Source organism: Ursus americanus, chromosome 23, assembly GCF_024610735.1.
Source record: "Ursus americanus isolate L20-20 chromosome 23, mUrsAme1.1.p, whole genome shotgun sequence".
NCBI classification, from domain to species: domain Eukaryota; kingdom Metazoa; phylum Chordata; class Mammalia; order Carnivora; family Ursidae; genus Ursus; species Ursus americanus.
Genome location: NC_142149.1, coordinates 2,259,383 through 2,272,183, shown reverse-complemented (window position 1 = coordinate 2,272,183; position 12,801 = coordinate 2,259,383). Strand labels below are relative to the sequence as shown.

At 54.1% G+C, this 12,801-nt stretch overlaps 1 protein-coding gene across 2 annotated transcripts in view; it reads left to right on the top strand.

Moving 5' to 3' along the window:
- RNF213 (ring finger protein 213) overlaps positions 1-11,020 on the top strand; it is a 97,868-nt gene extending 86,848 nt beyond the window's left edge. For both annotated transcript variants that reach the window (XM_045813871.2, XM_045813872.2), the window contains 12 exons: positions 133-313; positions 1,044-1,135; positions 1,742-1,993; positions 3,064-3,196; positions 3,546-3,629; positions 3,950-4,130; positions 4,389-4,590; positions 5,720-5,797; positions 6,348-6,542; positions 6,913-7,002; positions 7,086-7,264; positions 10,130-11,020. In XM_045813871.2, coding sequence (XP_045669827.2) covers positions 133-313; positions 1,044-1,135; positions 1,742-1,993; positions 3,064-3,196; positions 3,546-3,629; positions 3,950-4,130; positions 4,389-4,590; positions 5,720-5,797; positions 6,348-6,542; positions 6,913-7,002; positions 7,086-7,264; positions 10,130-10,283 — 1,821 coding nt within the window. In that variant the 3' untranslated portion in view covers positions 10,284-11,020. The remainder of the gene's footprint in view (positions 1-132; positions 314-1,043; positions 1,136-1,741; positions 1,994-3,063; positions 3,197-3,545; positions 3,630-3,949; positions 4,131-4,388; positions 4,591-5,719; positions 5,798-6,347; positions 6,543-6,912; positions 7,003-7,085; positions 7,265-10,129) is intronic.
- Positions 11,021-12,801: the final 1,781 nt, after the last annotated feature.

The following is a 12,801-nucleotide window of genomic DNA, read 5'->3' as shown; positions in this document are numbered from 1 at the left end:
GCGCGGCGCTCCGACCACCGCCCCAGCGCCAGCTGAGACACGGCCTCTGCCTCGGGGCCGGCTCTCCTTCCCGGGCTGTGCGGGCGCGCTGGCTCCCCACAGACGAGGTGCTGTGTCTCGTGGCCCCCGCAGGCGCTCAGGCACATCATCAAGCCTCCGGTGCAGGACCCCAGAGGCTTTCTGCAGCAGCACGTCCACAGTGACCTGCAGCAGCTGACGAAGACGCTGGGACGGAGCGCTGACGAGACCGCCACCGTGGTGCACCTCGTGCTGCGCAGCCTGCTCCGAGGGCAGCGCCACCTCTCCAGCTGGGGTGAGCACGGGGCGGGGGGGGAGCACCCACACACGTCAGATAAGGGGAAGCAGGGAGAAGTGTATGGACCAGCACACAGGAGGACAGCTCGTCTTAGCATTTCCCCTGTCGGGCCAAGACCTGTGACACCGGGGTCATGTGCATAGCGGTGTTACATGTGTGTGCATGGGGGGGAAAGCCAGCTTGGTGTGCGATGGCCCTGCTGCACAAGGGACATGTATCGTCCAGGACAGGCGATGTGTGAGTCATCACCGTCAAGAGACCGGTGTCTGGCACTCTGTTGGGATTTGTCCTCCTTGGACCCCTGGCCTGTCTGGGGGCCTTCTGCTTGTCCTAAGGACATGGCTGTCTGGGGCTGCCTGACCGTGTTGACATGTCCACAGTTTGCTGCATGGAAAAGCAGGCTACAAACCACCGTGGTCACGAAGCTAGTGTTCCCATTTTAAAGACTGAAACCCATAGAAAGGAAAGGTCCGTAAGGTAACTTAGTAAAAGAGTTATCTCTGAGTGGTGGCAATGAGAGTGACTTTATTTTCTTTTTGTTTGTATCTTCACAAAGATCATGGGGTTGGTGGGAGCAGCAAGGACCATTTTTAAACATTCAGGTTAATTTAAGAGGAAGCGCCCTGTGCACCCCTGAAAGGGAGCATGATTCAGTCACCTTTAGGTGCTGTTCATGGAGCTGCTGTGCTCTCTGTTCCTTGGTTAACCCGGGCGTGTTTCCTTATAGGGCCTTTAGGTTTTGATGCAAGACTGTGGACCAGAGAGCAGAGAAACAGCTGGGAGAAGGCCATGCAGACCCTCATTCTCCCTGAGCTGGAGGTACGTGGCCAGCAGCCCAGCTGGGAGCCTGCGGGCAGGTATCCTTGGTGGTGTCCCCCAGGCGCTCAGGCCAGTGTCCCTCACACAAGTGGTGTCGGGGGTACTGGTTGAGCCCCAGCCCAGGGGTTGACCACGTGACCACTCCACCGTCCTGCTGTCCCTGCACCCTCTGCCCCTGGGGCTGGGCGGGCAGTTAAGGAGTTACTGTGAGTCCAGAAAGTGCAGGCGGCTCTCGCTCCACCACCTTTTACAGCAAGATGTGAGAGCAACAGGTAGATAGACAGACTCTCATGTGGCTGCCCACCAGAAATGTGTAATTTGTCCCTCCTCTGTCAGATAAGACAGTACTGAGACTCAGTGTGCCCAACGGGGAATAAAAATAAAAGATTGGGCATAGAACACAGGTCTCGGAGTCTCCTGTCTGCTGAGATGAAGCCTGCAAACGAGGAACTTGTAAGTGGTTCGAGAGACAAGGAATGTGAATGCCTGGTCACGTGCTGGACCCAGTAGGGCAAGGTCCCTGAATGGCCCGCTGCTGAAGCCACTGGGTGTCCCCGCCTGCGTGAGTGGTCTTACCTCCAGGCCTTGTGCCGTTCTCTCACCCAGCATCTGGAGAAAGCCCTGCTGACGGTGACGACCCTCATCAGCCAAGATGAGCGGATCAGCTCCAACCCTGTGGCCAGAATCGTGTACGGTGACCCAACGGCCTTCCTGCCCCACCTGCCCCGGAAGAGTGCGGTCCACTGCTCTAAGATGTGGACCTGCAGGAGGAGGGTCACCGTGGAGTACCTCCAGCACGTGGTGGAGCAGAAGAACGGCCGGGAAACTGTGCCCATCCTCTGGAAGTTCCTACAGAAGGTAGGGCTGCCCCGCTGTGACCACACACCCGTGCGTCCCCCGTGCGCTTGACGGTCTGCCTTTTATTCAGTCCGTGGGGCATGTAACTGACCATGTCAGTGCTTCACTTTTCTGGTGGAACACCGGTAACAGAAGACTCAGGGCCAGAGGAGGGGTCCTCATACACATTAGACCATGAGGCGGTTTGTAGTGTAAAGTCACAGGGGAAAACCTGCGGGTCAGGGTTAGCAGGAGTCTGTGAAGCACGTGAGGGCCAGGACGGTATCTCCCCAGTCACTCAGCAAGAAGGAGCAGGATTCAGATCTTCCTGGTGGTGTGTGTTCACCTTCACCCCCCACACCCAGTGCCAGGAGCACCTGGCCACCAGTGACTGTTGAATGAGAAAGCTTTCGTCAGACAGCCCAGAGTCTCCCCTGTTCCCGACCCGGCCTTGGGGGAAGGGAACAGTGTGCTGAGTCGGTCCCCTCAGTTAGACCATAAACACACCCCGTGTCAGCCTTGTTCCGCATGAAGGCTCATCTTCCACAGTTGGCTGTCGAGCCCTTCCCCCTGGACCAGCATTTACAGTCCAGCCAGAAATGTCTGACGATCGGTGTAAGGGCAGGAGTTCCTGTGGGAAGGGTTTCCTAGGTCTCCCACAGAGGCGCCCAGCCCCATTCGACTGGAGATGTTTGGGTCCTGTCCTCAGATGACACACAGGAGGAATGCCAGGCCTGGTTGCCTACATTCCCAGCCTTTTTGCTCTCCGCAAGTTCTCTGCACACCCAGCCCCTCGCGGGCCCATGAGGCCGATTTCTTTCATGAGTTTTTGGCAAACACATGCGATGTGTTAGCTCCAGGGGCCAGGGACTGTGCGTGGTGTGCAGGACGTCTGGCACACAGGCAGCAGGCTCTGGTGAACGATGGGACAGCCTCTTCCCGTGTCCGAGGAGCCTGATACGGCCTCACACAACACTGCACATTGACTGGATCAAATGCAAACACGGGCCCTGAGCCAGCCCCAGGGTCTCTTTCCCCAAAAACCTGTTCTAGGTGAACTAACACATGGCCGGGCGGTCTTCCTTCTCCAGGAGGCAGAGCTGAGACTCGTGAGATTCTTGCCTGAGATTTTGGCCCTGCAGAGGGATCTAGTGAAGCGGTTCCAGAACGTTCCAGAAGCTGAATACCAATCCATCCGATCTTTCATTAACAGCCACCACGAAGGTACAAGTCTGCTCTAGTAAGAGGTTGACACCACCCATGTTTGGTGGCTTGAAGAGATCACTGCAGCGGGACTGGGAGAGGTGCACTCGGGGTTCTGGGTGCTCTGCGCCCCCAGCTTTCAGTGCCACACAGTGGGTGCCGTGAATCCCAAAAGCCCAGGAAGAGGCTTTGCCACGGCTGAACGTGCTGCCCGGTCTCCAGCCCCTGGAGCTCCACATCAGTGGTTACACACGTTGCTGAGCCCGGAGGCATGAAGTTGGGCTCTTCCCAAAGACCGTGGGATGTTGTTGGTTGCCCCGGATGGGGTAGGTGTTTTCATGGGGCTCTAAAAGAGTGTTTTCTCTGGCAGATGGGTTGAAGCAGTTACTCCACAGAAGAGTTGGTATCTTTCTGTCGACATGGAATAAGCTGAGGAGGTCACTGCAGACCAGTGGTAGGTGCCACACTCCCTGCCGTCAACCCAACTCAGCCCTGCAGTCGCAGAGCACTGTGCCACGTGCGTTTCATCTGTGACCCTCTGGGTGGAGGTGTGTGGGACACGTGACATGGCCTACTGGGAAAACTAAATCCCCAGTCATCTTGGGTGTGTCGATACAGACTCAGGAAGGAGTTGAGAACATTCGAAGCAGTCAGCACAGGCGAGAGGCTGGAGGCGGAACTGTCAGAGCATCTCCGGCTCCAGCCTTGACACGATGGGAGCAGCGGTGGAGACCAGGGGTGGCCTCTTTGCTTAGAACACCCTGTTCTCTAAAGGTGAAATCAAGCTGCCAGAAGACTACTGCACTGCCGACTTAGACATGGACACTGATTTCGAGGTCATCCTACCTCGTCGCCGCGGCCGGGGCCTCTGTTCCACCGCCTTAGTCAGCTACTTGATCGGCCTGCACAACGGAATTGTCTATGCGGTGGAGAAGTTCTCCAGCGGAAACAACAGGTGAGTGCTCGCCTGCAGGGGGCGCTGCTCTGCTGGCCGGGAAGCTGTTTCTGAGCTGGTTCACCCAGCACCAGGACAGACGTGAGCCGGGAGGCAGCAGCTCCCGTCCCTCGGTCAGGCTCTGGGGTCCACAGGCCCAGGCAGCATGTTTGTCTGCTTGGACTAGGAGCATCAGCTAGGAGCTGGCTCCGTGTCGCCCAGAGCCCCGGGCCGCGTGTGCATGGCGGACACTGAGTGCTGCGACTCTGTGTCCCTCAGCTACTCCGTTGATGCCTCCGAGGTCACAGACCTGCACGTCATCAGTTACGAGGTTGAGCGGGACCTGATGCCACTGATTCTGTCCAACTGCCAGTACCAGATGGAGCAGGGCCGGGAGACCCTGCAGGAGTTCGACCTGGAGAAGGTCGAGCGCCAGGTCACCAGCCGCTTCCTGCAGGGCAAACCCAGGCTCACCCTCAAGGTACGGCTGGCCCCGTGGTATTTATGGTGTCGGCACATCTGTTTTGTGAAAGTCGGCCTGAGTGTGGCTTTTCTCCAGCGGTTTCCGAGTGAGCTGGGAGTGGGGATGACCACCCAGCTGCGCTTCCCCCCAGAGACCGGGACTTCACTGCCCGCCGTGCCTCGGCCATCAACTCCCTTGAGCTGCCTCCGAGCCTCCTTCCCCCCAGGGTCTCTACAGGTCCCAGCGGACCTGTTGTCGAATTTCTCCACCATAGTAATGGCATTGCCTCCCACCCCCGACGGCCCCTCGTGGCTGCCGTGTTGCCTTTCCTCGCCACACGCAGCCTGTCACCCGGCACCATGGGTGCCCCATGTAGCTGCCGCAGACCCCGCTCCCGCCCCCAGCGTCCGTCCCAGGTGTGACCGCTGCAGTAGCCCCACTGCTCCCTGCCTCCCATGTCTTCAGGCCACACTTTGAAACCAGATCTGACTCCCATCACTCCCTGGTAAAGGCCCGACCCCGACAGGCATCCTAGTGCCCGTGGGGTAAAGCCCTTGCTGCTTGTCCCAGCCTGTCTCCGGCCACTTCTTGCGGACTGCGTGGACTCCTGTGACTTCGCGCACCAGACTGCCCTCTCTTCCTGAACACCCTGTGCACTTTCATGTCTCTGTTCTTTTACCTAGACTGTTCCTGTTCCTTCCAGGTCCGGTCAGAGACCTTGTACTGGGGGGGGGGGTGCTCCCTCACTGCCCACAGTTGGGCTCTGAACTGTTTGTGCCCAGGGCCGTTTTAACTGGCTCTGCCATCCCTGTCGTCTAGCAGAGGGACTGCCTTGTGTGAGGCTGTGCCTGGTCATGGTTGGGGGAGTGCGCAAACAGGAGGGCCCCACCCACGCTCCTGTGTCCCCACCGGCTCGCAAGCCTACCGCGTCCTCTGTGAGGCATCTGCGTGGCCATCGAGGCAAGGCTGGGTCCCTTGTTGTGTTACTGGTTCCATAGACTGTGGGTCAGGCAGGGACATCACAGGGCCGCAAAGCTGCGCTCTGCCTGACGGCATGCTGGACAGCGCGGTCCTGCGGTGGAGTGACTGCTCAGGAAGCCTCCACAGTGGCTTCCATCTCCAGAGACTGTTTTCTTTCTCAATTTAGGGGATACCCACTCTGGTGTACAGACGGGACTGGAACTATGAACATCTCTTTATGGACATCAGGAGCAAAATGGCACAGGTGATCACAGCTCCCTTACGGCGTGCACAGTGCTTTTACCTGACCATGGTGCTCTCCTCGTGTGGGGACTGCACAGCCTCGCTCCGCGCGATGGCTGGGGGCAGCACGCAGGGGGCCTCCCTGAGTTCCCTGAGCCCACTGCTCTTTCCAGAGGGCAAGCAGGACGTGAATCAGCAGGAGTGTTCTTGCTGAAATCCTGCGTTCGTTTCTTAGTCAGGATGTCGTGGCCGTGCTGACGCACAAGGTCCAGAGAACTTACTTGTTCCTGCTCTTCGGGTTTACGTGTGTGGGGTGTGTGTGTCTGGCATGTGCATGCGTCCGCATGAATATCCTCCCAGAGCTGCTTTGAGGACTCCGTGACCTCACGTCTATTTCTGTAGAGTCCGGAATACCGCTGCCACTTAGGGGTCACTAAGTGTTAACTGCCGCTATTGTTAGAGGGATCGTCCCACCTTATGGCCTTGGCAGCGAACAGGGTGAGTGCTCTTGCCAGGGAGCGACACCCGAGAAGCCCCAGCCATGGACCCCTGTCCTGCCTTTGATTTCCTAGAAACCCCTCCCCAACGTGGCCGTCAGCGCCATCTGCGGGCAACTGCTGTCCTACAGCGATGCCTGTGAAGCTCTGTCCGTCATCGAAGTCACACTGGGGTTTCTGAGCACGGCCGGCGGCAATCCGAACATGCCCTTGAGCGTGTATGTCCAAGACATGCTGCGCATGGGCGACCGGACGGCGCTGGCTCTAAAGGTGGGTCTCGGTTGGGCTCTCTTGCGGGTCAGTCCACGCTGCCCTTCCCACTTCCTGCTGGGATTAGCGCCATTCGGGGGTCCGCAGAACGCACTCCGGCACTAGAGGCAGCGACGTGTCTGCGTGTGAGGCTCTGAACCGGGCATGTCAGAGATGCCCCCACTGCACGCCAGCCACCCGCCTCTCCCGCGAGGGGAATAGGCTCTGAGATGGGATGGCAGCGGGGGGACGAGGCTCTGGAGGTTAGGCCCACGGCTGGTGCGTGCGTGCGGGAGGTGTCCGTGTCCGTGCATGGGGGATCAGAGTAGCACGGGAGCAGGAGCGCCACCACGCCCACCTGTGCCCGCTCAGGAGCCTGTTGCCCTTTCAGGCCTTCAGCAGATGCCAGCTGAAGCACACGATCGCCCTCTGGCAGCTCCTGTCGGCCCACAGGTCAGAACAGCTGCTCCGCCTGCATAAGGTGAGTGCAGCCCCGCCCCTGCTGGACTGGGGCCGCCCCACCTCCTCCCAGCCTCCTGCTGCCTCTGTTCTGGTTTGTTCTAGGAGCCCTTCAGGGATATCAGTGCCAAGTACAAAGTGGGTCTCAGCCCAGAAGACATGAAGTGCCTCAGGACTTTCCTGAATCAGACGGACCTCGACTCCTTCCTCCTGGAGCTTCATGAAATGATCATCTTGAAACTGAAGAGCCCCCGGGCGGAGGACAACTTCAGACCCGAGTGGAGGTACGCAGGGGTTCGTTCACAGGTGGGCCCGGTGCACACGAGGTGTCCTGCAGTCTCTCCCGCCGTCTTCCACAGGCATGGAAGATGCCATCTCACCTCAGAAGCCTGTGCCCTCCTGTTTTACCCCCTCCAGACCCCCCGCGGGCTGGCCCGTGGGTTTGGTCTGTGTCGGGTTTTTAAGAATAATTACAGAAGTCATATATTCTCATTATAACAAGTGTACTTATGTCCGAGATGTGCATTTTATTTTTAAAGTTTTTCTTTTTTTATTGAGGTGTAATTAACGTAGTGTCGTATTAGTTCTAGGTGTGCAAGGTAGTGATTCAGCAGTTCTGTACCTCACTCAGTGCTCGGGGGGACATGTGTGCTCTTAATCCCCTTCACCTGGCTACCTGTCCCTCCACCCCCCCTCCGGTAACCACTGGTTGGTTCTCTATAGTTAAGAGTCTGTTTGTTTGTTTGTTTGCTCTTTTTTTCTTTGTTTATGGGATTTGTTTCTTAAACTCCACATGAGTGAGATGACATGGTATTTGTCTTTCTCTGACTGATTTATCTCACTCAGCATTATACTCTCTAGTTCCATCCACATCGTTGTAAATGGCCAGGTTCTTTTTGATGACGAAGATTCCATTATGTGTGTATATATATACCATAACTTTTTAAAAATTTACTTAAATTCAATTAGTTAACATATAGTGTATTGTTAGTTTCAGAGGCAGAGGTCAGTGATTCATCAGTCTTATGTAACACCCAGCGCCCATTCCATCACGGGCCCTCTTTAATGCCCGTCACCTATTTACCCCATCCCCCATCCCCCTCCCCTCCAGCAACCCTCAGTTTGTTTCCTACGATGAAGAGTCTCTTATGGTTTGTCTCCTTCTCTGATTTTGTCTTGTTTTATTTTTTCCTCTCTTTCCCTATGCCTCTCTGTTTTGTTTCTTAAATTCCACATGTGAGATCATATGATAGTTGTCTTTCTCTGATTGACTTATTTCCCTTAGCATAATCCCCTCTAGTTCCATCCACGTTGTTGCAAATGGCAAGATTTCGTGTGTTTTGATGGCCGAGTACTATTCCATTGTGTGTGTGTGTATGTGTGTGTGTGTGTGTGTATACACACATACCACATCTTCTTTATTCATCTGTCGGTGGACATCTGGGCTCTTTCCATAGTTTGGCTATTGCGGACATCGCTGCTATGAACACTGGGGTGCAGGTGCCCCTTCAGATCACTACATTTGTATCTTTGGGGTAAATACCTAGTAGTTCAAAGAATATCAGTGTATGCAAGTATATGCCAGACAGCTTAATGGAGGAAAACTGCAAATATGAAGTGTGCTGGTGAGGAGACCTGGGATTGGATTATCTATTTAGAAAAACAGGAACTAGGGGCACATGGGTGGCTCAGTCGGTGAAGTGTCTGCCTTTGGCTCAGGTCACGATCCCAGGGTCTCGGGATCGAGTCCCGCATTGGGCTCCCTGCTCAGCGGGGAGCCTGCTTCTCCCTCTCCTTCTGCCTGCAGCTCCCCCTGCTTGTGCTCTCTGTCAAATAAATAAATAAAAATCTGAAAGAAAAGAAAAGAAAAGAAAGAAAGAAAGAGAAGAAAAGAGAAGAAAAGAAAAGAAAAGAAAAGAAAAGAAAAGAAAAGAAAAGAAAAGAAAGAGAAAACCACACCCATGTATAGTATGTGAGAATACCCAACACTGGATATTATCTGTCTTTTACGTTTTGCCAATCTGTAATGGCCCAAAACGGAGATCTCATCCTCACTTTCAGTTTCCTGTCTGCTGTTGAAGCTGCACATATTCTCCTAGCATATCTGCCAGTTTTCTATCTTCTCCTGAATTATCTGTTGATATCTGTTATGGTTTTTTTCAGTTATCTTTTTTCATAATCTTAAAAGATTTAAGATCATCCTTTTATTTGTTATGTTACAAATGCTCTACCCCAGTGTTTAATTTCAGAAAGCCAGATCTGACGGAATTTTTCTATAAGGACCAGGAAAATATAGCTATAAGGGTCTCCGTTACCTGAAGGCTGTGAAGTATTCTGCCATGTTTTCTTCCTGTGCTTTCGTAGTTTCGTGTTGGACATCTGCTATGTTGACCAGTTTATTTTTTATGTGTGATGTGAGGGATTTACCATTCCTGTTTTTCTTTTCTTTTTTTTAGATTTTATTTATTTGACAGAGAGAATGAGCACGAACGGGGGGAGGGGCAGAGGGAGAGGGAGAATCAGGCTCCCCACTGAGCAGGGAGCCTGATGTGGGACTCGATCCCAGGACCCTGGGATCATGACCAGGCTTCACCAACTGAGCCACCCACGTGCCCCTGGTTTGTTTTTCTAAATAGATAATCCAATCCCAGGTCTCCTCGCCGGCACACTTCATATTTGCAGTTTTCTTCCATTACACTGTCGGGCATATACTTGCATCATTGATATTCTCTGAACGTACTCAACAAGTCTTTACTATCCTGGACTTTCAGTGCAGAGAAAAAAGATCCCTTTCCTAGGAAACATCTTTGTTAACATAAAACCTGAAATGGAATACAAGGTTTTTTTGAATGGCGAGGCTGTGTGTTCATAGAGCAGATCACAGTAGCAGAGTGCTTACAGGAGCGTGACCCGGCCATTACCAGGGTCAGCTACACTCTGGGCTGTTTGTATAGTGCAGGTGGTAAGCAGCAGGTGTGTCCTGCAGCCCCTCACCCCGGCTTCTAGTCCCCGCTCAGGAACTCAGGAGTTGGTTGACTTGACTCTGATGGTCTCCGTGAGCACTTGGAGACAGTGATGACCCCTGATGGTGTCCTTGCATTATATGGGAGACCGCTTAACCTCCTGTCTCTTGTTCCTTGGTTTTTCAGCCTGAGAGACACTCTGGTAAGTTACATGGAAACCAAAGACAGTGAAATCCCTCCTGAACTGGAGCACCAGTTCCCAGAGAAGATACTGCTGTGCAGTTGTGTCCCCGTGTGGAGCGCGGCTGCTGAACTGAAGCAGGGTCGGCAAGCAGGCTAGAGTCCGCTCTGCCCTGGCTGGGGCTTCCTGGGGGGCTGCAGGACCCCCGCGTGCTGTGCCACGGACAGCCTAAGAGCCACGCTGCTTCAGGAAATGTGCACGTTCCACATCTTTCTCACGGACTGTGAGTGCCGTCCGGGGGGAGGGGAGAACTGGAGACGTTGTGAAACTGGAACCAACCGCCTTTCCATTCCCCCGGAGGGGGGCGGACTGAGCACGTGCTTGTCAGCTTCCCGTGACAGTGGCGGAGGGTGCCTTCAGCTTGCTGGCTGGAGACTGGCACGTACCCACCCTGGCCCCTCTAACTACAGAATGAGGGAGGGGGAAACAGGGCTATTGATTTTGCTTTTGTTTTCCTTCTCATCTATTCTGCAGTCAGGGAGGAGACTCCGGCTCGTTGCTTCCCTTCAGTCCTGCGTGTTATACACACATTTGTAGGTTTCTATGAAGCCCCTTTTTTGTCCCCTTCCAAATACAAGTCAGCATGTTCTGTGAGTGCCTTGAGGCCAAACCTCCCAGCCCTCACACGGCCCCCGGCGTGTCCGGGTCGGAGCTTTCCTTGTTTACACAATCAAGAGACTGGCGTGATGGTCACATTTGCTTCTGACTCTAGGGGTTTTAAATTCTGAATGAAAGCTTATCAATTAGCCTTGGATCAAAGGCATGGTTCTGGCATTTTCCTGAGAACTTATGGATGGTCCAGCATCCTGCTAAATAAACGTGTGGTCTTGATGTGATCTCGAAGTCCCTGACGTGTGACGGTCTGTTTCTTCCTCTGGATCTCAGCCACGCCGTAAAAACAAGAGAGAACACAGAACCAGCCAAGTTTCTGAAGGAGGGAAAAGAGAATAGTCTACCAGCTGATCTTGTACCTCTTTTCTTCCTGGGAGGCTTGTGCCTCTTTCGCACAATGTCCTCAGACACTTGTGGCCTCTGGACTGACTCCTGCCCCCAAGTGGCTCAGCACCCATTAGCACGGAGATGCCTACTGTTCACGAGTCAGAGGCAGACGTCTTCAGTATACATTCCGAATCAGTGAACGACTCAAGTCAACTTGAAATTAGGCCCGTGGGGTGAAAGCTACTGGAAGAGAAAATGCTGCCAGGACTGCTGTCAACACTGCAGCCACAGTGGAGGGAGCTGCCGGCAGAAGCTGCCCCTCATTCTCTTCAGTGTCTGATGAAGGGGGGCCCGGTAATCCAGACCCCTTGGCGATTAATCTGATACAACAGCCACTTGCACTTAGTAACCTGTGATTGTTCCATTGTTCCAGACTCTGCAAAGGCACCCCCCCATCTTGTGCCTGGGTTGCCCATTTAAGGGGAGAGGGGCTTGTTCAATTCCTCGACTTGCACTTGGAAGTGCTCTGATACCTCCAAGTCGGGATGGAGCCGGCATGGCCATCAGGTGCTGCTCTGGGCCCTCACTGTGCCACACCTTGCGGGGGGGGGGGGGGAGTCGGGGGTCCGTCTCCTGCTGTGAAACTTTTTTTTTGGCTGGGAACTTTTTCCCCCACATTTTTATGAAGGGTTTTTTTAACGAAGGTATTTTGTTTTCTATGCTATGCTTTCAAAGCCTTAACCATCCTGTCTAGCATTATCTTCTTTGTACAGAAATACACTGGCCTAGCACAGGCAAATGTAAATTTTATTATACTTGTCATACTTGTTTTAATAAACTTGAGTTTTGCTGCTAAAAAATCGTTTTCTTTGAGGGCAGAGCTTCTATTTATGGCAAGTAGACACCAACTCAGCTTTGGGGAATGTTTTTGGTTTTTTGTGGAAGCGTACATGTAGACACATCCATAAAGTGGAATGTTCCGGACAGAATATGTTCGCTCTGGCGTAGAAGGTGGGAAGTAAATTTTTGTCAGGACGGAATGACGGCAGAGCTCGGGATCCGTAGTTGGCCCCTGCTCGCCAGACTCCAGGGCAAAAGCCTCAGGCTCGGCCTCAGAGGGGTGACCCCACACCCGTGCCTGCGATGGCCTCGCTGGAAAACAGCTGCACTCTAGCGAGCTGTGAGTGCTGTGTCCACAGGTCAGGCTGTGGGATGGGAACAACAGTTCCTCCGTAAAAGGAATAAAGATACGCAAGGGATAAACCAGCAGCTCCCGGCGGCCCGCTGACGTTGGAGTGATAAAATACATTCGGGGAAAATTGCATTTTCTCTTCCAAACGGAAAGGCTCCTCCAGGAGAGAACCTGTGGGCTTCCAGGGGAAGGCTTGCCCCTGCTGTCAGACCTCTCTTCTTCCCGCAGTTTCTGTTTCAAGCCCACCGACCCGTCCCTGCCTTCTTGTCTCCTCACTGACCACCACCTCCCCCTCGTTCCCGCCTCTGATCGCATCCACCCACCTGCACGTTTCCTTGTTGCAGCTCCTGCTTTCTGCCCAGGCAGAGATCATCGCTAGGCTGGTGGTGACTCACCTGAAAATCTTCATGACTGATCACTGTCTCCCTTTTAGGACCTTGCTGTGTGTGTAAATTCTGTACCTTTTGTCCCAGGCTGCGGGATTTC